Source organism: Polistes canadensis, unplaced genomic scaffold (genome assembly GCF_001313835.1).
Source record: "Polistes canadensis isolate GaletaPanama2010 unplaced genomic scaffold, ASM131383v1 scaffold_11, whole genome shotgun sequence".
NCBI classification, from domain to species: Eukaryota; Metazoa; Arthropoda; class Insecta; order Hymenoptera; family Vespidae; genus Polistes; species Polistes canadensis.
The window spans coordinates 552,306-576,181 of record NW_014569558.1 but is presented as its reverse complement, the minus strand read 5'-3'; the positions used below and the strand labels follow the sequence as shown (position 1 = coordinate 576,181).

Here is a 23,876-nt window from a genome sequence, read left to right as displayed (position 1 = left end):
TCTGGGGAGCCTGAGCGAGAGAAAGAACAAGAGAAAAAGAGAGAGAGAGAGAAAGAGAGAAAGAGAAAAAGAGAGAACTTGGACACAGCTAAACTCTTCGGGTCAGTCTCACCTGCGTGCAAGCTACGACCTAGCCAGTCCAGTTGAGCGGGCCTCGTCGTTCACATCGACTCGTGCATACTTTCTCCACATAATCACTAATCGACGCTTCCCACATTTTATTCTTAACTATTCTGATGCAACACCAATTAACATCCAAAGTGTTTCATTTGACCATTCATAAGAAAAACATATGTTTTAATAAATTTGTCTAACCGCAAGATATCTTATTGAATTACAGTGTAACTACAACTAATCGGAGACATTGTGATACTGATAAAAAATCGACTATCCAAAGTGTTTTATCTAACTGAATAAATTGTTATATCTCGAATCGATAATTAGAACGTATTTGACTAACGTGTCTCGTACGATAGCGTACTTATCGTTCCCGATCTTATAATTTTATTATGTTGACAATGTACTGACAAAAAAACATTGCAAAGCTATTATTTTTATATATTTTATAATGAAAAATTGAAAATATTACGATGTAGTAGTCGATGAGTGATATCGGATGAACTTGTAAAGAACTTTAAATTTATAATTAATCTTTCGATTGTGATAAATTAAGATTAAATTCAATTAATTAGACTCTCTGAAAGTGTTATCTAAGTGTTGTTGAGCTATAACGATGTAGAGAACAGTTGAGTTCTCTATGTTGAAGAACTTCTAAGACTTTTATTTTCAGTCGATGTGAACAGTGAAGAATAACGTGGTGGTGGACTGTGAGTCGTTGATGTATTCGTTTCATCGCCAGAAGGATGATGATGATGGACATGGGCATGTACGGGACCTACGGTAAGCCAGATTCATATCCCAACTACGTGTTTGCCGGTCAAGGGAATCACCATCATCAGACTTCTACCGTCGGTGGTCATGTGTCTGTACCACCATCGCCTGATCTTGCGCCAGGTCATTACTATCCTCAGACTGCAGTGGCTCCTTACTCATCTTCATCATCCGAGAGTTTCTTGACTGCGGAATCTGGTGCTTCGTCGAGTACACCACCTCAAAGTTTCTACTCGCCGACGGGAGCTGTACTGCACGAGGATGGTACCACAACGGCAATCATTTCGTCAGAGAACGGCTTAAGTTATACCAATCTTGATTATGCTTCTTCCTCGACATACTCTGGTCAACAACCGCAACAACAACAACAGCAACAACAACAACAACAGCAGCAACAACACCCACAACAACACGCAGGATCCCATGGCTCGAACGAACCCCATCAAAGTTACCATGTACAGCAAAACACCTTCAGAGAGGATCATCACCATCATCACCACCACCACCACCATCATCCTCCGAGTCTTCATCAAACAGCTACCCTACAAACCCATCAAAGAACGGAAATTGATTTGCACCAACCAACCTCTAGTCATCATCATCATCATCATCATCCTTCTCATCATCGACACGAGCCTGAATATCAGATACCAATCGGTGCTACTCCTAATTACGTTCACCAATATGAAGATTCTCTTCATTATCATGCACCAATCAGACAGAACGAGTTCCCGGGACATCCTACGGGACATTACAAAGAAGAGAATCGTGATCCAACATCTTATCACGCTCTCCCACAAGCAGGACATTCCCAACAACAGCAACAACACCCTCATCCTCAGCACCCTCATCATCAGCAACACTCTCATCAGCACCAACAGCAACAACAACAGCAGCAGACTCAAGTACCTACTTACAAATGGATGCAGGTTAAAAGAAACGTTCCCAAACCTGTTGGTAAGTTTTCCTTTCTATTTTCAAGTAGGTAATTAACATTCATTCGAAATTAGTCAAATGATAATAATAACACATAAACACAATCAAGATAATAGTAATAATTTTTAATATAGAACATACGAAGCTCAATAAATAACAATTTTATTCAATCATTAAAAGCTAATGTTCGATAAGCAAAAATTAAATCAAATGAATAGTTATAAAATTCTGTTATTTTATAACTTAATTGCATATCTGTCTCTGTAAGTTTAAATAATCCATTGTGATAATTATAAAATATTATTTAATTGAACGGAAACAGCGCGCGCGCGATTAAGAAACACCGCAAGATTTACAATTATATATTTAACTTACATACGTATAATAATATGATATACCTATATATAATTCCTGATAGGTTTTATATAACGACGAATATAGGTGGATGTTTATACTAATACACATACTTGCATCAAAGAAACGAATAAAAAAAAAAACAAAAAAACACGTAAGAAACGATACACAAGCGTAGCAAATCGTGCATAATGAATCGATAATTACGAAAGACATGTTATTTTAAATTGACAATATTGGAAACATATAATTCGCAGATTATTCGAAGTTCACTCTATAATACAAAAGAAATAACATTTTGATTCCCATTGAAATTTAATCTCATTTGCAATTAATATTAAAATTGAATTAATACTGAAAACTTTAAATCACATTTGTTTCTTTTATTGTAATTAAAAAAAAGAAAAGAAATATAACATAGAAATGATTGTCATAAATTAACATAAACTTTGAAGATTTAACGTTCCTCACACTACGGAAAAGGAATAACTCGTCACAATTTTATTCTTAGAATTATTTATAAATCACGCAGGAGATGTAATTTACATATATTTATTACTACCAAAAAGAAGAGAGAAATCAACGAAACGTATGTACGTCACATTTCACTTGTGCGTCAATCTTAATTGAACTCGCCACCCAAGTGAAAAGTTCTCTTTAGAATCGGTCGATTAGAGTTCGTATATCGCGTTTGTACATGAATTCATGTAAAGTATTCTCAACGAGACGCGATTAGGTCATGTCGTTAGTTAAATCGAGAACACGAGTCGAAATCATGCTTCCAAGAACGTAAAGCACCTCGTTCTTGAACTTCTAAACATTCTATCATTGCATTCTTGACATTATATATTATTTTCCAAAGACAAAAAAAATAAAATAGAAAAAAATAATGAAATTTTTAAAATAATAGTAAAATATTTCTTCTAATATTTTCTTAATTTTTGTAATAAAAAAAACAACAACAGAATACTCAGACAAGGAATACACACAATTTTTAAAACAATCAAATAAATATCTCTTCTAATATTTTCTTCTTTTCTATAATAAAAAAAACAAGTAAGAAAATATATTTAGACTGTAGTGAAAGTTTGTATAATAATATAATATATTTCTCCTAATACATATCTTTTTAATTTTTATGATTAACAAAAAAAAATACTCACTTATACGTAATTAAAAAATGTGAACAAAAATAATAACAAAAAAATTTTCATAATTTCTATAATTAAAAATAAAAAAAAATATATATATCCACGTGTAATAAAAATAATGAAATGATATATTTAAAAAAACATTATTATTAATGATCTACAATCATAGCTTAACATTATCACGCCAAACAGTTTGACTACCGTTTACGCCTATGCGACACTCGTAAACGTAATAGATAAGATTATGCACACGAAACGAGGAACAGAAGATACTCGAGGTTTACGAGAATGTCCTACCCAGTACAATCATAAATCAAGCGTGGAAGCGCCGCTCGTTGAATTACTATCTCTCATATACAAACGTTTGCTTACGATAGATCTCGATACTTTTCAAAAAATTCAAAGACATATATGCAACATAAATTTATTTCAAACGCTATTTTTTAATCGTGTTTACAAGCACAAGTACAATAAAAAAAATTATTCTTTTTTTTTTTTTTTTTTTTTAAATATTTATCACATGATTCTTTTCTTTTTTTTTTATATAATATATAAAAAATATAAAGGCATGTACCAGATAATTTAAATAATTTTTACATATATCTATATATAATTTATTTAAATCTTTTTTTGGACTCCTATATTTTCATTTAACAAATTTACGTAATTGTATTCTTAACGTTAATCACCTTGTTTGTAAATACCAAAGATTTTTAATCACACAACGACAAATTTACTAACATAAAAATATAACAAACGTGGTAGCCAAATTCTACGTGTCGATAAATAATATAAGACGATAACTAATACGATAAGATTTGCCATTGCAAAGGGAATTCATGAACCTAAATTTGTCTGACGAAATCATGACCGTTCAGAAAATAAAACTTTATGCTGATAACGATAAGGTTACTATACTCTCTTTGATGTTTTTAGGAAAAAAATATATTATATACGCGTATTGTGTATTATTCGTTTAACGAATAACGTTTTAACATTAAATAAAATAAATAATCAATTTTTCAACGATCATAACTAAAATTTTTGATAATAAAATTTATGCTGTTTAAAATACATTTTTTTTGTTTGTTAAAATTGTCAATAATTCTCCAAAAAAAAAACAAATAATTATTTTGAATTTCATATTACTTCGAAATATCCAGATTTACAATATAAAAGATAATAAATAGAATATCTGCATTAAAAACATCTCGATCAAAATGAAATAAACTTTTTTATCGATCGATGTTTAGATAGATAAGTAGTTGGAATATCAAAAGGAAATACGTAATCATTAACACAAAGTAATAACGAGTAATCAAATGATTTCTACTAATTATCGATGAGAAAAAACTAACATAGGATAATATTAAGATATCGGAATTAAATATTGAATGGAACAGAACCGGTTTAGATTTATATACGTCAAATCTGAAACGTACACTCACACATTTTTTGTCGCGATTACGTATACGTAAATTAGAATTAAATTTCTAATTGTTACTTTTACAAACGCGTACAATAAATAAATAAAAATATATAAAAGAGTGCAAAGTTGTCCTGCAAAAATATTTTCTATCAAACGTAGCAATGTGGAATAGAAAAAAATTAAAACATAACTTTACTTATTAAATAAATTTCTTAACGCGATAAATTAACTGTTCGATGATTAAGTAGTTTTGAACATTTTTATTCGACGTATCATTAAAACATGAAACATGTCAAACAAAAAGAAATATACAGGCAGTCGACAAGGCCTATTAAAAATCTGAAATTTAGATGATAAAATAATGTGAAACGCGAAAAATAAATACTTAAAGAAAAAACACAAAAATATGTAATAAAAAATATTTTTTAAATAACAGTAAAAGATCTTTAAATCTTTATTTAAAGAAATAAATGAAGTATCGAGCGTGGAATTCTTTGAAATAATTATTAATATTTTGTACACAACGGATTAAGCCGGGTATCAGAAAGCAACTGTGAAAACGTCAGAATCGATGTTAAGCAAGAAATGAGACATCTTAAAACACTAGACCGGTTCCCCTAACTTCGCATTAACTTGCTCGAAAGATACGGGACAGCAATGTAAATACATGTATAACCGTCTAGCATGCTTTTCTCCTAGAAGTGAAAGAGAGCGTTCTCGTTCAAAGCTTGTTAAATGGAGCTTGTCGGAGTTAGGTACCGGCACTACGCTTAATAGCTCATTATAATCGAATTAATAACAGCAGCCTGAGAATCGAGAAGGGTGAGAAGCACCAATTGCCGCGAAACATGCAAATCCTACTGTGATTTTCTCAACCCTCTCTTATGAAACCCCTAACTTCATCGCTCTATCTTTTACTCTTTCACGCTATTACCCACTTCATTTCAAATCTTTACGAAATTACTTCTCCTATGATCACTTGAATTTTTCTACCCTTAAAAAAAAGCTTATTTCTACGAGCTAATTTAACTTTTATTTTTATTTACTGTATTTTAAGAATTAACTTGTATATAGAACTATCTGATGTATGCAGAGGAGGAATCATTGAAAATTTGGTTACTCAATAATTTCCTATTATTAGTAATCAAATTATATGATTGGCATTGTGTAATATAGATAATTACACGAAAAATTGAAATATTATTTATGTAGATATACGGGGATAAATTAAGTTTTAAGCCTAACATAAAAACCATTTTATTTTATTTTGCAAACAAAATTAAGCTTTGCCTTTTCAACGGACCCTCGTACATAGAATTCTGACATAACATTCAATTACATTCTACAGAACAAAGATGCTACTAATCCAAGAATTTCATTTAAAAAAAAAACAAACCAGCAGATTAATTAAAACTTAACAATGGAAATAGTATAAAAACAAAAAAATTATTAATAATTATAATGAAAGAGTGTTAGATTCGATAAAAAAAAATAAGAGGATGGGCGTGGTCAGGAGGAAGATCTGGTGGGAAGACTCTGGTAGATTTTGGTTGGTTAAGTTTTTTGGTTGGCGGAGATCTCACAATACCTCTCGTTTTCCCCTTCGTCAGTCTAGACCTTGTCGTACTCGTATACACGAACCAGGGGGTCCAAAAGACAGAAGACTTCTGGAGGGACGCCTAACTCCATGATGCTTCAAGGGCTGCTACGAAAAGGGGCTGCTGCTGCCTTGGGGACACTTGCGCAGGGTTCCCGACAAAAAAAAATGGAATGAGCGTCGCAACACTGTCAGCCTTTGCCAACCGATCTATCATACTAAACTCGATTTCTTTTCTCAGACGATGCGCTCAATAGCGGGATTGCTAATATCGAGAGAAAGAGAAAATGCGGAGACAAATAAGTAGTCGTGTGCAAAAAAAAATCTACTCGGATGTCTAATTTTTCTTTTTTCCTATCCAACAACGAGATTCTTCGTCCTTGTTTTTTTTTACAATCTAATCCAAATAATTTTTTTCGATTACTCATTTTTATACCGAAATGAAAAAATAATTAGGATTTTTGTTGAGGCTCACAACAATTTTCTAATCCATTCTCATGTATCATAGGAACAATGTTCAAATTTAATATAGAAAATTATTTATTTTGTTTTATATTCGCGTTATTTTTGTTAATATGAACAATCGTAAAAATGTCAAATTGATCTACCATTACTATTGCAGATTCTAAAATAGTACTACTACTATTTTTAAATCTCGATACAATAAAAGTAATCTATACCGAGTACTGGATTATCATTCCATGGCAAATAATCGAAAAGAAAAGCTTGGTAAACAAGTATAATTTTTTGCGATCCTCATCTGCATCGTCACATATATATATATATATATATATAATATTGCTGATATCATTATTATTATAGTGTTTTTTTACGAAATAACTATATGAGGAAGCAAGTTAAACAAGTTTTACTGTTCCGCTAACATAAACATACTATATAGGTTGCTTGTAAAATAATATCTGACACATATACTTTACATTTCATCTAATTAGAATAAACAGGAAACTTCATTGCTTGTTCCTCAATGATCGTGATACAATAAAAAAGTAACGAACATAACTGTTTTTCGAGGAATATAAAAATTCATGCGTACATATGATTAAAAAAAATGCATCGATAAACGTCGATATATCTTAAATAATAATAATACAACTAAAACTCTTGAAAATCTTCAATATCTTGATAATACTTATCGCCATTATTCTATAAAATTTATTTCCCAGAGATTTCCCGTCCCATTTCCGAGAGATCGTCCCATTTCCTCGAAGACTATCACCTTTTAGGCAGCCTTAAAATATGCATTTCGTTATCGACTCTCGATCCGAACGTATTCAGGGACGCCACGCCGTTCGTGAGTTAACTAAACTCTCGAATCGAAAAATTCTACCTGAATATTAAATCCCTTTTGATTCTTAAAAATACTAATCTATTTATTCCTCAAAAAATATTACAATATTTTGCGTTCCAAACAATTGAAATAAAAAACATCAAAAATATAAACGAAAAAATAATTAAGATAAAGTAAAGAGATTATTTTTTCTAAAAAAAAAAAAAACAAACAAACAAAGTAGAAATTATTGTTTCTTAATAAAATTGTATTAATTAAGCCCAACGAAAAAAAAAAAATGAAGGAAGGAACAAACATAATCATAGAAGAGATGCGTTCCAAACAATTGAAATAAAAAACATCAAAAATATAAACGAAAAAATAATTAAGATAAAGTAGAAAGATTATTTTTTCTAAAAAAAACACAAACAAAGTAGAAATTATTGTTTCTTAATAAAAAAAAAATGACATTAATTAAGCCCAACGAAAACAAAAACAAAAAAGAAGTAAGCAACAAACATAATCATAGAAGACACTAAGATTATACGAGCGGCCCTGAGAACGTCTCGAGAGAAAAGAAATAATATATAAATAAAATAGTAAAGAGAGAAAAATAAGTAATATACGTATATCGAAGAGAGACGTGTGTCCTGGAATAAGAAAAAGATTAAAAAGAAGAGAAGTTGGGTCGAGGCAAAGGCGAACAAGCGAGCGAGCGTTCGCGGCCGCTCCGGTCCGGTCCGTTCCATTCCGTTCCGTTCCGTTCGCGGCAAACGTGCCGGACGCGTGAGTGAGTGGCCGATATCTCAAGAGGGGATCAGAGGATCGTTCGCGTGTTTCCAACAGGGCTGCCACCCGCCGAACCTGGCAACCCCATATCCCACACGAGCCACACTACTACAATACCAACACTAACATCAACACCAACACCATCACTAACTAACATTACTACTACCAGCTGAACGTTCCTTCGTTCATTCGTTAGTTCGTTCGTTCGTTGGTTTGTTCGTTCGTTCGTTAGTTCGCCACCCTCCTGTCCACGTGTCTCGCTCACGCTGATTTTCATTTCCGCGGTACTTCAGTCAACTGGTCTGACTCTCTCTTTCTCTTTCTCTTTCTATTTTTCACTCTCGCTCTTTCTTTCTACGTCGGTCTCTCTTAACTCGTATTGACCGCATCCGTGCCTCCGACGAATTACCATCGACCAACCTTAGACTATCCTTTGCCTAATTTTACCTGTCGATTATTATTATTATTTTCTTTTTTTAACAAATTATTTACTAAGTAATATATTATATATTATTTATTTATATAAAATCCTAGGATAGCGATTAATTAAAATAAGTAATAATTTGTTTCGAATTTTCTATCATTGTTTAAGATCAGAAAATTTCTAATTTCATTATCATATATATCAATTCATTGAATATTTGTTTGATAATAATCACATCTAACAACATTATATTGTTACATCTATAATAAATATGTCGAAGAAAAAAATTAATTTACATATACATAAATGATTATTAATACTAGTTTTAATAATAATATGTACGCGTATGTTATTCTTTCATTCGCGAACAAAGGAAATAAAAAAAAAAAAAAAACAAAAAAATAAAACCGAGGTAATTCCGTCTGTTCAGCTTCCACGCATCGGTCGTCGTATCTTGTCGAGCACGTTGATTTTATTATTATGATAGTTAATATCCTGAGTCACAGTCGTACATAAAAATGGTATATAATACCTATATGAATAAATATAGATATATATATATATATATATATATATATATACACGTGTTTTCTGTGTGTAACGTAATATAAAAGGGGGTGCGTGCAGCACGTTCGACAAGATCCGCGCTTCGTGTAGGTTCGTAAATGCGCTTGGACATTCCCCGCTAAAGTTAGGCTTACCACGATACTACTTGCGATAAATGTCGACGACTTTTAACGCCTTTTCTACCTCTCTTCTAAACATTTTTCATATCCGACAAAAAAAAAGTTAAAAATTGAAAGTTTTCATTCTTACCAAATCTATGAATCTTTCGTTTATTAATTACGAACGAACACTAAAGCGTTAATAAAATTAAACACAATTAATAACATTAATCAAACAAAATGCAACTCTGACTCTAACCCTAAGTGACATAGATTCAATTAAATGAAATAAATTAATCGATTTAAACACACGAAAATCAAATTAGAAATTCGTAGTTCAAGATCAGGTCTCTCTTATGTAAGAAAATATAAATTTTAATCAAAAATTCGAAGAAAACAAAAAAAGATAATAATAATATTAAAAATGTGGTATTGCTTAAAAAATTTCCAAAATTATATAAGAAATATTATGTAATACTCGTATAATGTAATATGTTAATACATATAAATATACGTAAATATACATAAACTCTAATTGTAAGATGTATAATATATAAAATGTGTCTCACCATCACACATAAAGGAAAAAAATAGACGACGATTATCCAACTGCTGAGCAAGGTTTCAACCCGTACACGCCAGCAAGCTAGCCAGTCCACGTTCGTTCAAAGGCTTGCCGATTAAATCTTACCCAGCTTAATATTATTATTTTACTTACTGCATGCAAGAACATAAGAAAGACAGGTAAGATAGAAAGAGAAAAAGAAAGGAAGAAAGAAAGAAAGAAAGAAAGAAAGAGCGATACATGAATCGGAAAAGGGGTATAGAAAAATTTGCTAAGCCTCATCTATCTTTATCTAGTAGTACGACTACTTTTGCATTTGATGCAATTATCTCAACATCTGACTACATTCGATTAGAATAAAAAGAAAATATTTCAATGAAAGAAGGAATAAAATTAAAAAAAAAAAATACTACGTAAGATATTGCGTACCCTAATTATTAAATTTATATCCCAGTAATTATAGTAATGGTCTAAGTACAACAATTGAAAACATTTATTTTACAAACTTGTATTATAATAAAAATCATTCTAATTGATAAATATATTAATGTGTAACTCTCATTTAAGTCGCAAATAAATCATTTACTATTACTATAAATAATTGTAATACCAAACAATAAATCATAAAATGAATTTTTGTAATTATTTGACTTATGCTATTATCATAATTATCGACATAGACATATATATATGTATCTTATTTTTAGAAATATAAAAGATCATTGCGAGATCATCGAATTTATTGTATACGTATATTAGATAGAATTTCCTCTTAGACATAGCCAACAGTAAACAATCCCTTCATCACACAAGATCATCTGCTCTTATGCGGTAACAACACCCTCGCGCGGGATCTAAAGTACATTATGCAATTCAAATATTATTCAAAGGCTAAAAGCCATGAGGGACAGATGAAGTAAGGAAGCGTGGGGGTTAGAAAATAAAACCAAGGAGGAGGAATAGGTGAAATATACTACTATGGTATTACGTTACAGGAAATACAGATTTCGATACACTCTACTCGTGCTTCATCTCATTTCTAATTATGATTAAATTAAATAACTATTACCGCAATTATATTCGATTTTCCTTTTTATCTCTACACACACGAAGATTAAAAAATTAAATTTTTCTTTAATAACGTCATATAAAAGATTAATAAAAAAAATAAAAAAATCATATATGAAAACACAGCTGTCTTTAATCGATATCGTTGTCTTATTTCACGATCTAACGCCGAGCAAAAGTACCTAAATAAATATTAGAATAACATCTGAACTCTGTGATATATTTTTCGAAGTAAGAACAAAATAATGTCTCTTGATATTTGATCGAAACATTCATCCTATCTTTTTTTTTTTTTAATACACTCTATTTTTGTGTATATTCTCTTTACGAAACGTATCAAAGAAAAAATATATATTATCGTAATATTGTGATAACTGTTTAATTACGTTAACATAATTATATTAAATAGCGCGTAATAAATGAATTAATGTAAAGATAAAAATCATGAGACGTTATCTAATAAGCATAACTAAATGGAATATCGTAATCTTCGAGATAAACTTATAATCTAAATAGAAACATTAATTTATATTCACTCGAGCATTATAAATATTTATATGAAGATTAATTACTATTCTAGTACATATTTACTTATCTTTTTTATTTTTTTCTATGGAAACCTATTTAAATATATTTAGAATTACGTATAAAGTAAACATTGACATAATTTGATATATTTTTCCGACAATAGAAAAATAATAATCATTGATTTATTTATATACGGTAGTTTATAATTTTCTTATTTTCTTACTTCCACAGAAAGCATAAATTAAAAAAGAAAACGTTGAAGCAAATAGGACAGGAATATTCTTTGATCATCGATACGAATCCATTGCTATGCAAAACGACCCTAAGTCGGAAATCATTTGTCTCGAGGATAAATGAGAAATTGGTAGAACGGAGAAGGGTACCTTGAGGGTGGAACTAAAAAGTAAAGGAAGAACCGATAGATGGTATAAAGAAAGGACTTTAACATTGCTGAGTCAACGAAGGCGTTGACACTGTTAATTATCTTTTCATAATCTACTGAAACAGCCCTTCAATCATCTTCTCTTTTCACTGTGATTATAACTATCGTCAAGATGCACTCGTATTAAGCATCACGCAACTACAAAAACAAACAGCAAACATTTTAATCAATGTGATTCTAACAAACTCTATAGTATCTTTCTCTATATCATCAAAATAAATCCCAAAATATTTGCACAATATTAACTTGAAACATTGTATATGCTTTAAGCAAATTTCCAAAAAAAAAAAACAAAATAAAAAAAGAATGTAAACTTCAATCAGTGACTCTATTGTTTCTTTACACAATAAAAATAAATATTCAAATATTTACAAAAAATTTGTGTGTATTGTGTGTGTGGATGTGTGTGTAAGACGCATAATTTACAAATTTAAAACATTGTATGCATCATGCAACTTTCAAGAAAATAAACAAAAAAATAATATAAATTTCAACCAATGACTATTGTTTTTCTACACGATAAAAATAATAATACCTGTATTATTTATATGTCTATAAAAAAATGTATAAATATAATAATTTACAAATAGCAAAACATGGAAACAATCTAAATATATATATATAAATATTGTATAACAATTTGTATCGTCTAGAAGAATGAATTATTTATAAACTAGCACATCGTTCTCGAAGTTAGTTCTCATGGCCATTAAGCTTACGGCTTCTCCAAACCGAATGATGAACTTGGACAAGTTCTATCAGACACGACGGAGAGATTGAATGAAATGTTTCCCATTTTCGCGACTCATTCGTCAATTTAGTACCTTAGCAAGACTACCGGACAGAACGTTACTGACTTTTTACGTATGGTTTTCTTCCAAAAAAAAAAAAAAGAAAAACTCACGATTCGCGTTACGATTTACGATACTACGCTGTCACATTTTTTGTCAACAAATTCGTTTAAATTTTTCTTTTCTTTCTCACGCTTGAATTTAAAAACAAAAAAGAAAACAAAATTATTACCTAGTTAAATATTCGCAGATAAATAAAAAAAAAATGTCTAACTATTGAAATGAAACTAATAAATTATTTTAATCGAACGCGCGCATTAAATGGATAAATAATTTTCGAAATGTCTGGAAAAAGTGTAAAAGAGTCAAGAGTAAAAACAAAAAAAAAAAGAACAAAAGAAAAGTTTATGGTAAATATACACATAATACGTACCTAGCCTCCGATATAAAAAGATGTGACTTTAAGGCGTTGGCTTGACAGTTTCGTCCACCCTCAGCCATTAAATAAATTGATCTCCACATACCAGCAGTCTAAATGACAACCTAATTTTCATAATGTGCAAACGAGAGTCTCCCCCTTCCTCTGTCCCTTTTTCTATCCTTCTTTCCTCGAGGTGTTTCATTTCTTCATTTTGTTTTTTCTTATTTTTTCCCCTATAGACAACTAAATTAAATTATATATTTATATAATAATAAATATTTATTATTTATATTTTATATTATATTTATATTTTTATATAATAATAAATATTTATTATTTATATTTTATTATTATATTTATATAATAATAAAATTAACAACTAAATTAAATTATATATTTATATATAATTATTTCATCTCGCGATAATTGTCGTTGTAAAATTATTTTCATGTTTTTCTTTATATAATTATTCGAATTCTTGTTCATTTATTTATTTATGTGGGATTGGGAAAAATTCGAAAATGAAAGTATGAATAAATATAAAGACGAGGAACGGTTAAGATATGGATGTTCGAGAACAATCGTTACTGAATATGTACGTTAATATTTGTAGAATAAATTAAAGACGTTTTTCTTATAAATAAGTTTAAATATAGATATTTCTAATATACGTAACGAAAGGACAATGCGATATAGATGATGTAGATTGAAGCTAAGCTGAGAAATTGTTAAGAGTGTTTTTGCAAAAAAAAAGTACGATTTATGTAAAGATAAGTTTTGCAAAGAAGTATGACGATAATTTAATAGTAAAGAAGTAAGGCTGATAAAAGAATACTCAGTTAAGAAGTAATAGAGACAATTAGTAAATTAATAGTTAAGAAACGAAACGATTATTAGTTATAGATCCAATAGATTATAAACACTTACTATTCCATACAATATTATATATCTTTAATTAAATATATATATATATATATATATTAATAGTCTTACATAAATATATTTTCTTTAATTTTTAAGAAAAGCTATATATTCATAAACATTATTAAATAATTATAAAATTTTTTAAAATCCTACATTTATTTAATTTATTTGTATAAAAAAATAACTACAAATAATCTAACGAAAATATATACAACCGCACATAATCTGTTAATAACAGCTGATGCAATTTGATCCAATCATAGGGCTCAACCCTATCGTCCGTTCACCTTCTTATACAGGTCATCCTCCCCAAAAACTACTTTCCGAGAACTGACCAGCTGTGTTGGACATGAGAGGGCTGTCACTTAAAGGATTTAACTTAATCTCAGACTACACATATTGCTTTCCAATAATATTTCACGCTCTTTTCTAATTGTAAGAAGATAAGCCCCGCTTTGTATTCAACGGTAGCTAATACAAAGTCATCCAAACAAATGACTTACACGATTCGAAAGAACTAATTAATACAATAATTGGTTAATACCAATTGATTGATTAATAACTTTTTTAATTATAAGAACGCGAGAGTATAAAATTAAAAAATAGTTCGATTTATTCCATGAAATGTTTTAAAATTTTTAACCAATAATTAAATTCTAATATACATCGATTAAAAATTATATTAGGTAATATTTATCAAATGTTAACTCAATGTGTTAATAATCAAATTTCAAGCTTATTTAACGATAAACGTTCTGTTTGCAGCCACAAAGACGGCTCACAATGCTGGTGATTTTATTGGTAACACGGTCGGTGGTACAAATTCGTCGGTTTATGGAAATTCAACGAGTGGTACCGTGAACTGTCTTACTGGAGGTCCATTAGCTGGTATAACAGGTGGCTTCAACAATACCGGTCGTACGAATTTCACTAACAAACAACTAACCGAATTGGAAAAGGAATTTCATTTTAACAAGTACTTGACACGCGCGAGACGCATCGAAATAGCCTCGGCCCTTCAACTAAACGAGACGCAAGTGAAAATCTGGTTTCAGAATAGACGAATGAAGCAGAAGAAGAGGATGAAGGAGGGTCTTATACCGGCTGATGGTGGAAACGTCAGTCAACTAACTGGTACGAGGAGTAGCAGCAATTCACCGACTAGCAATCACCAAGCAACAACCAATCAGGACAATATTGCTGGGCTTAGCTTATCAAGTTTCACAAGCGACAATAGTCGAGAATCACCGCCTATATCGATCAAAGATTAACTCGATCATTTGTGATCTTTCGTTTTAAAAAGAAACGATGATTGCTTAAATGAACACTCTTCAACTGGAGAACACCAAATAATTGATATATCTAGCCAATGAGACAAACAAACAAATACTATTTCGTTCACCAATTTTATTCCTAATGATCTTATTTAAACTATGACGTTTGTCACGGCTGGAATGTTTTCATTTTAAAATGTAACATGTTCTAGTTTTTTTATTTTTTCTTATAATTGATATTAAACTAGAGATACAACTCTCAGAGTTTGTTAGTTAGATAGCACAAGTGTGAACATTCGTCTTAATCCCAGGGAATACTTATGATTAATTGTTATGTAAATTATTACACATGATATACGAGCGAGCTCTTATTGCTTCGTGCTACAACGTTACCATTGTAAATTATCTTATTCAATGATCTTTAGTAAGGATATTTTTAATTGATATTTCGTGAGATTAAAACGAAAGAAAATAATACGCGTTTTAAAGTAACATTAATTTTAAATTAAATAATTCTACTACCGAGAAAAAATCAAATCAAACAGAAATGCAACAAAAATACAATTAACGAAATACAAATCGATTTATTCCTGTAATAATATTTAATTCAAATAATTCATATCTTGATTTGTGGACTAAAAAAAATTTGTTTTTTCTAATTCTTTGACTCGAACTGATATATGTACATTTGTAAATGATTTAAAATAAATACCATCATACCAAAATAACTAATACTATATAAAGATATACACAGACATACAACAAACACACACACACATATACAATACGTTGGTTTAACGTATATAACGAAAAACAAATTTGCACACAAGAGCATATATACGATATATAAATTAACTACATGAAATATCGTGAAACAATTAACAAAATACATAAATATAAATATATGATAAGCATATATATATATATATATATATACGTAATATGTAACATCAAAATGTATAGGATGACTCGTTAATTATAAACCCTAAATGAAAAAGGTTTCTTCATAATGAAGTGCCATATTTCCCGAAGTATTATGTCCTTAAAGGTAAAATAATGATTATTATTATTATTATAAGAAGATAAACTATATCTATATATGTTATTGTGACACCACGATAACGCGATTAATATAATCTAGAAATAAAAAATATTTGTGTATTTATATGTAAATAGAATTGTGCGTACGCGAGCGCGCGCAAGCTTGATGTATCAAAAAGGAAATGACGAAGAAAACATTAATCTATATCAATTGAAGAAAATTTTAAACACTCGCAAAGGAATACACAAAAAATAATAATAAACGAAAATCAACGATACGATATACATATACGAGAGTGGGATTGAAAAGTTTTGGAGTCTCGGATAGGAACAATTTGTTTTTCGGTCAAAATCACTTTTCTTTTCAAAACTTTTAATAAAGATTAGGTTCTCAAAACTTTTCAACTTCACTCTTTTGTATTATAAAAAATAACGTACTTATTTATCTTCGTTCTAATTATAAAAGCAAACGAATGCGTTATATCAGGGCTTCTGACATAACGACATGAATCGATCGAAAATTAATTCAAAAATAGTTTAGCAACGCTACAAGTATAGTATGTCTGTAAATTTATAATAGTGAAAGAGAAGATAGTATAAAACCTCTACTTAAGATGGCAAAAATATTTGCTTGGGTAAAGGGGAGTCGCCAAATGGAAAAGTTTAAGAAGCCCTGTGATATAAATCTGCGTTAAAATTTTCAAATACGCACATATTGTATTTGTAAAAACTGATGATTTTCTTTTTTATTTCTTTTATTATTCCAATATTTTGCGTTATAGTCATTAAATATTTATAAAAAGAAAGGATTAATTTGAAAAAATAAAAAAAGAACAATTATGGATAGATATATATCCATCGTATAGAAATAAATTTTCTCTTATTGTATTTATATGGCAACTCGTTACCATATTGTCGTGAATGATGACAAAGATAAAATAACATTTAAATTATAACAGAGACCGAAAAAAAGAAATTCGCATTCACTTGTTCTCGTATTAATATCTTATTGCGTCGCCGTATTTAACAAAAAAAAATTAAAAAGTCACGGAGTTAAAAAAAAATGTATTGTGATTAAAACGATAGAGCTCTGGTACCTAAAAGATTCCTACCGTTAATAATAATAAAATTGTGAGTAATCTGTAATGTCTCTTAGAGCTATGTAGAAAGAAATAAAGTATTATTGTATTAAATCGTAATGCAAGCATACACAAATCGTATTTATTAAATACATATAATATTTCTTTTTATTTTGAATCTCTATTCTTGAAACAAAAGGAAATCCCCTTCTTGGTTAAATCTATGTTAATTTTTTAATCAAATATTAATACTTATCTTTTTTTTAGCGAATTATATATATATATATATATATATATATGAGATCCCATATTTAAAAATACATTTAAAATATATACAATTTTTTTTTCTTAATCACAATCCTAGAATGTTAATAGCGTACAATGTGAAAATAATTAAACAGCATGTATCAATAGTTCTTGTAGAATTGCTCAAAGTTCATTGGTTACTGAGTTCTAACCTATCACTGCCGTCACTTTTTCATGGTTGTCTACCATTGGTTCTCACGATACGATACAGCGATACTAACGCCGTCTAACCAGCTCTGAAAATATAAATATAATTTTCTAACCTCTTTCATGAATATTGGTATCTATCTCTTATATGACTATATTATTGTGATTAATTTAGATCATTAAAAATTTATTATCGCAAATACACTAATTTGGAATTTGAAAAGAAATGAGTAAAACATATAATAGACTTAAGGAGTTGAGAAAATTTAGAACACAAGTTGATAAAGAAAGAAGTGTTCTCAAGAATGTATTATCTAAACTTGACCAACAAATAGATGCACTTCAGGTAAAAATTATACCGCAATAATAAAGAATAATAAAATTCATTTATAATAATGTAAACTAAAAATAAACTGTTTCATGAAGTAATTATTTTTCATTTAAATTTATCAATGTTGCAGGTTGAACAATTAAACTTAATAAGTCTTATAAATGCAAAAAATAATACTAAAGAAGTTCGCAAAGATACTAATGAAGAATCATCTTTGCAAACAAATAACCAAGTTACAAATCAAAAACTATTAGATTTATCAGTGCCTCTTTTAATGGATGTTAATGAAGAAGAAAGTGAAGACGATAATAATAGCAATGCATTTTATGAGTTGGCTGATATATTAGAAAATGAAATAAATAACTAATGAATATAATGATCTAACTTTGTAAAATATTTTTGTACGTACTTAGATTAAATAAAATTAAAATACAAAACTAAATTTGTACATAGTTATTTTTACATACATGGATAAATAACCTCTGAATTGTTTTATAATTTATGCTTTAATGATTATTTTTGGGCAACACAAATTGTCTTAATATGTACATACACAATTAGAAAGTATAAGAATAAAACTAATAGAAATAACTACTTCGATATATTTTGGACCATTTGCTAATCATTAATAACATAATAAAAAGTTACATTTTATACTTCCATGTACACATTGTAATAATCTTTTTGATTGTATGAAAGATATAATTGAAAGATTAATTGAAATAATTCTTAAACCTCAGATGATTATTCTATACAAATTCAGACTGGCAAAAGATAAACAACAAGAAAATATTTTTCTATTTCGATAATAACTAAACATTGATATTTTAATATCATGCTATGTTTTTATAAATCTAACATACTCCTTTCTATTATGAAGGATGTCCTTGTGGTATTGGACCAACATGCGAAGAATCATCTACCAACGATTGTGGTTTAAATTGATCTGCTTGCATCCGTGTGAAAAGTATTCCTACACTTTCAATCAAACCAAGTAAAACTCCTCCGATTAGAGCACTGCCAGCCATAGTAGGCAGTCCATTTCTAGCAGCTAAAATTCCACCCGTTGCTGCACCACTAATTATAGAATTCCATGGATCTTCCTTTTGTCTATAATGAACTAATGTGCAATCAATCATAGAAAATAATCCACCCCATACAGCAAAACTTCCTGCTAACATTGGAGCACGTTGTTTTACAGCCATAAAACTGCCTATTAAACGTTTGTTAAAACCACTGGGTGCATTACGAAAACCCTTTACACTTTGAAAAACAACTCCTCCAATTGCACCCATAGTAAATGCACCACCACAATCATCTATTATTCTCCAAGGACATGGCTCTCTCGCATATTCTTCCATTATTTAATAATCTAAAAAATACAAATAATGTTAATACCGCAATTTACAAATTTATGTATATATACATATACGCATATTTAGCCTTACAAATATACATACAATATAAATTTAAAATACACATAATTATAAAACTGTATATTATACTTTATGTTTATAGAATTTTGATTCATTATTTTATTATAAAAAACTACCAAACTATCATCGATCTGTGTTATACAACAAACATTTTATAATACTGCAATCATTAACACTAATTCATCTAACACAAATTTTATTAAAATAATTTATAATTAATTATATTAGTAACAATTATTTAACATGAAAATAATGAATATAAATCAACTTAAATTAAACTGTACTAACCTCTGAGAAATTAAATTTTATATTATTAAATTCATAACCTTCCAATACTAGATAAAACAAAATAAAAATTTTAAAAATGAATATTCGAGAACTTTTTGTTCTATATTTAGTATAATGATACATACACAATTTACTATATAGATCAAAATTATAAATATGTACACGTAAATCAATGTGCACCTAGTTAGCAAGAGGAACGTGAATTAAAAGTGAGGTTATGTACGTGACACTTCGCATTATTTCACATTAAATAATGTTTACAATCAATGATACGTGCAATATTTTTTATAAAAAAATATGTAATAATTTTTCTTAATGCTTACTGAATATTTTTCTCAATGTAATTCCTTCTTTATACACAATAATCTTTAATAATCACTAAAAAATAACTACTGTAACACTATTATGAAATTCACGTACACGGTGTCGTCATGAATAATATAACTAAATCATGAGCGGCAAATTAGACGCAAATTTTTTGCACCACAAAAAATAATTCTATCCAATAGAATAAAAGTAAACGAAATTTAATTTCTAAAATATTACATTTAAAAAACTGTTCTTTATATAATTATTTACGAACTAATACAATTTTTGCGAATTTTTTTTTTACAATTCTAATTTCAAACTATTACAACAAAATTTATTTAAAAATATGTTAGCCTTAGTGGATAAATCAAAAATAAAATTTACAATTTCAAAATTTAATATCTAAGATTCTAAACAAGAAGAAATGAATTTATTAAAATTTATTTATTTTAAATATTCGTGTTCTCTCTCTCGCTCTTTCTTACTTTATCGAACCAAAATGCGAAATACGCATGGTCAATCACTCTTTTAAGTTTAAAATAGAAATAGCGGGCAATATCCAAAAATACACCTTATTTCTAGCTAGTCCTTGATATCCAGTACTTTGGAATGACAATTGAGTATGTATTATAGTAAAAATTCATTTTAACATGTTTTTTAATATTATTTTCTTATATATTATTTGTACAATATTTACACCAATCGATCTTTTTATTATATCTATACGTTTTTGTATATAATATGATATCAAGTTACATATTCACACACACACGTATACTTATTTAAAATATTATAATAATCCTATTCGTATCTCTGCATCTCGAAATAAATAATAAAATTACTATACTTCAAGGAAAAGTTATTTATTAAAATATATATACTTCTATATAATTTATATTCACATATGATTTGCAATAATTCTATACCAAAAAAAATATTCTTCTTTTTAGTTGTTTCCATAGTGATTCTAAAACTCTCTTGTACACTAAAGTTTCTAATTTTCAATAAAGAGAATAGAAATAATTGTTTTACAGAATATGTCTGAAATTCAAGAATGTTCTTCAGTTGGAAGTGTATCCGTAGATAATACAATAAACAATAATGAAAAAGATCAATCAAAGATAATTTCTTCTTTACAAGACGCAAAAAATGAAATTTTACATACCGTTGACAAGGATGCTGTCAAAGTACAAGAGGATATACCAAAACTGGTAAAAAGAGTATAATAATAAAAAATCATTATGAAACTATCTTGATTCTAAAAAATATTTAAATTTACATATTCATTATATCTAGAATGAAAATTTAAACATAGAGAATGAAAATACAATATCTAATGCTTCAAATATTACTAAAAATGATCTCATATTAAAGTCGATGTCAGATACGGTTACTGTTAAGGATGAATTCAACAAGGTAAAAAAATTACACTAGTACTATTAATTAGTTGTTATTATATAATTGTTATTTTATAATTATTATATACACAGGTAAGCAAAAGTGAGAATGCGTTGATATGCAAGTTAGAAGAAGAAGTAAAGGTAATTTACCAGAATTTTACAAAAACCATATTAATGTATATCTATCAGAAATGTGATAAAATTATAAAATTGATTTAATAATAAATATACCCTAATGTACTTTTATTTTTAGGAAAGAATCATAGAACGAGATATGTATCACAGAAAGTTAGTAGAAGTCGAACAAAAATTGACTGATCTGGAAGCATTCGTTGCTAACACTATTAAGAGTGTTGATAACAATAAAGAAAGTGTTGCGCATGTAACACTGACTGAATTAAAAAATAAATTAACAGAGACAATAATGCAATTAGAAGATCGTGGAGTTATTATGGCTAATCAAGAAAAACAAATCAATGCTCTTAACATACAAGTATCAACGTTGAAGGAAGTAGTAGCTATTACAAGAGATCTTTTACAAATTCGTAATAAGGAAGTTAAACATTTACAGGTATATTTTATATTTAATTGTTATATGAATTAAAATAAGAACGTTTGATTTTAATTAATTGTATTTTATAGGCAGAGGTTGATAATATGGAAGCACGAATTGCAGAAGAACGTGAAAAGCATAATACGATGATGTCTAGAATGGATGATGCAGTACGATTAAATTCTGATTTAAAGAAAGAATATGAGACACAATTAAATCTTTTTAAAGATTTACGTATTAAATATGACGAAAAAATAACTTTACTTTCGGAAGAAAAACGAGCCCTTGAATTATCAAATCAACCTGCAGCCAATTAAATAGGAAGAACTAAAACCAGAAGAAATTAAAGCTCATACAGAAAAATTTCTAATGATCAATTTAATGAAATGTCATTTATGTATATTATTTGATTTCTAAATCTAATAGCTACGTGTACAGTTATAGATGCAAAATTACGAATAAGAATTAAAAATGCATGATAATGGTTTATACACATTAGTGGAACATTATTTGTATTGTTATAAAACTAAATATTGTTTAAGTAAAAAATGATGTAACATTGACATATATTGCAAATTATATTTTTCTCTTAATTATAGATAAGATTTGGTATTTACAAAATACTACGTGAACAGATAATGATTTTATAAGAAATCTATTTTAATTGATAATTCACATATCTTAATCAGAGATAATTGATAATTTTTAGAGATAGGATGAAAATAAAAATTGCTAATTTCTTCACTTAATTATTATACATAAATATACATATATATATAAATTTTTAAAAAATTATTTATTAGACGCAATACATATTTATTTTAATTATTGTATCAATTGACAACAATTTGAACATATAAAAAATTGTTAAATGGCTTGATTTAATAAGATTTGTTTACCTGTTATAAAAACACATTTGATAAAATTAAGCAATTTATTTTAATATTTTTTTTGATGATCGTAATAACATCTGCAACTGGAAGTTAATTGTCATAAAAAACATTTCGCGGAAAAAATAAAAAATGGACTTAGGTTACTATCAAAATAAAGGGCTCAATTATATTAAAAAATAATAATAAAAAAGATAAATATTTGTTTCCAAAAACAATCGAATATTTTTATATTATACAAATCAAAATTAATTAATTATTTAATTACGGACCACCTGAGACTTATTTAATCTTTCTGATAGATTAATATAATAAAAGTCATTATATCGGAGCAAAGATAATATCAAAATATAAAAATAGATGGATAAAATAAAGATAATTGCTTGAATTAAAATGGTATATATACAGAAGAAATTAGGGATTTTACATCAGAATCATCGAAAAGAAGTTCAGGTAAGAATAAATTATACATACCTGCAAAATAGCTATAATCTTTTGCTGCCATTTTTACTGTTAATCAAATTATATTTATAATATAAATTAATTTGTATATAACGCT

At 28.4% G+C, this 23,876-nt stretch overlaps 4 protein-coding genes across 8 annotated transcripts; 3 read left to right on the top strand and 1 right to left on the bottom strand.

Annotated features, from left to right (window-relative positions):
- The first annotated feature begins 613 nt into the window (after nt 1-613).
- On the top strand, nt 614-16,012 carry LOC106793153 (homeobox protein Hox-A1-like). 2 transcript variants are annotated; one of them, XM_014759840.1, is made up of 3 exons: nt 614-1,848; nt 15,029-15,239; nt 15,319-15,412. In XM_014759840.1, the coding sequence occupies exons 1-3, from the start codon at nt 864-866 to the stop codon at nt 15,329-15,331; spliced, it is 1,209 nt and encodes a 402-aa protein (XP_014615326.1). In that variant the 5' UTR covers nt 614-863; the 3' UTR covers nt 15,332-15,412. The 2 variants fall into 2 exon arrangements, with proteins under 2 accessions (XP_014615326.1, XP_014615325.1); XM_014759839.1 differs by having other exon boundaries at nt 15,029-16,012.
- Nucleotides 16,013-18,001: 1,989 nt separating this feature from the next.
- Nucleotides 18,002-20,753, bottom strand: LOC106793137 (mitochondrial import inner membrane translocase subunit Tim17-A-like). 3 transcript variants are annotated; one of them, XM_014759817.1, is made up of 3 exons: nt 20,489-20,753; nt 19,305-19,813; nt 18,002-18,199 (listed from the first exon to the last, which is right to left on the bottom strand). In XM_014759817.1, exon 2 carries the CDS (start codon nt 19,800-19,802, stop codon nt 19,314-19,316), a length of 489 nt encoding a protein of 162 aa, XP_014615303.1. In that variant the 5' UTR covers nt 19,803-19,813; nt 20,489-20,753; the 3' UTR covers nt 18,002-18,199; nt 19,305-19,313. The 3 variants fall into 3 exon arrangements, with proteins under 3 accessions (XP_014615303.1, XP_014615304.1, XP_014615302.1); XM_014759818.1 differs by lacking the exons at nt 18,002-18,199; nt 20,489-20,753 and adding an exon at nt 20,166-20,219 and having other exon boundaries at nt 18,937-19,813; XM_014759816.1 differs by lacking the exon at nt 18,002-18,199 and having other exon boundaries at nt 19,030-19,813.
- Nucleotides 18,172-18,878, top strand: LOC106793138 (snRNA-activating protein complex subunit 5-like). Its single transcript, XM_014759819.1, has 2 exons — nt 18,172-18,456; nt 18,572-18,878. Exons 1-2 carry the CDS (start codon nt 18,337-18,339, stop codon nt 18,806-18,808), a joined length of 357 nt encoding a protein of 118 aa, XP_014615305.1. The 5' UTR covers nt 18,172-18,336; the 3' UTR covers nt 18,809-18,878.
- Nucleotides 20,304-22,988, top strand: LOC106793136 (filamin A-interacting protein 1-like). Of its 2 annotated transcripts, none has more exons than XM_014759814.1 (6): nt 20,304-20,384; nt 21,509-21,685; nt 21,771-21,890; nt 21,965-22,015; nt 22,128-22,445; nt 22,517-22,988. In XM_014759814.1, exons 2-6 carry the CDS (start codon nt 21,512-21,514, stop codon nt 22,742-22,744), a joined length of 891 nt encoding a protein of 296 aa, XP_014615300.1. In that variant the 5' UTR covers nt 20,304-20,384; nt 21,509-21,511; the 3' UTR covers nt 22,745-22,988. The 2 variants fall into 2 exon arrangements, with proteins under 2 accessions (XP_014615300.1, XP_014615299.1); XM_014759813.1 differs by lacking the exon at nt 20,304-20,384 and adding an exon at nt 20,965-21,094.
- The last annotated feature ends 888 nt before the right edge of the window (nt 22,989-23,876 follow it).

Excerpts from the sequence above, each read along its gene's own strand:
- LOC106793153 (XM_014759839.1), top strand. The coding sequence starts at position 864 with ATGATGATGATGGACATGGGCATGTACGGGACCTACGGTAAGCCAGAT. Across the intron at positions 1,849-15,028 it reads AAACGTTCCCAAACCTGTTG|CCACAAAGACGGCTCACAAT; the intron begins GTAAGTTTTCCT and ends TTCTGTTTGCAG.
- LOC106793138 (XM_014759819.1), top strand. The coding sequence starts at position 18,337 with ATGAGTAAAACATATAATAGACTTAAGGAGTTGAGAAAATTTAGAACA. Across the intron at positions 18,457-18,571 it reads AACAAATAGATGCACTTCAG|GTTGAACAATTAAACTTAAT; the intron begins GTAAAAATTATA and ends TCAATGTTGCAG.
- LOC106793137 (XM_014759817.1), bottom strand. The coding sequence starts at position 19,802 with ATGGAAGAATATGCGAGAGAGCCATGTCCTTGGAGAATAATAGATGAT.
- LOC106793136 (XM_014759814.1), top strand. The coding sequence starts at position 21,512 with ATGTCTGAAATTCAAGAATGTTCTTCAGTTGGAAGTGTATCCGTAGAT. Across the intron at positions 21,891-21,964 it reads TTAAGGATGAATTCAACAAG|GTAAGCAAAAGTGAGAATGC; the intron begins GTAAAAAAATTA and ends TTATATACACAG. Across the intron at positions 22,016-22,127 it reads AGTTAGAAGAAGAAGTAAAG|GAAAGAATCATAGAACGAGA; the intron begins GTAATTTACCAG and ends TTTTATTTTTAG.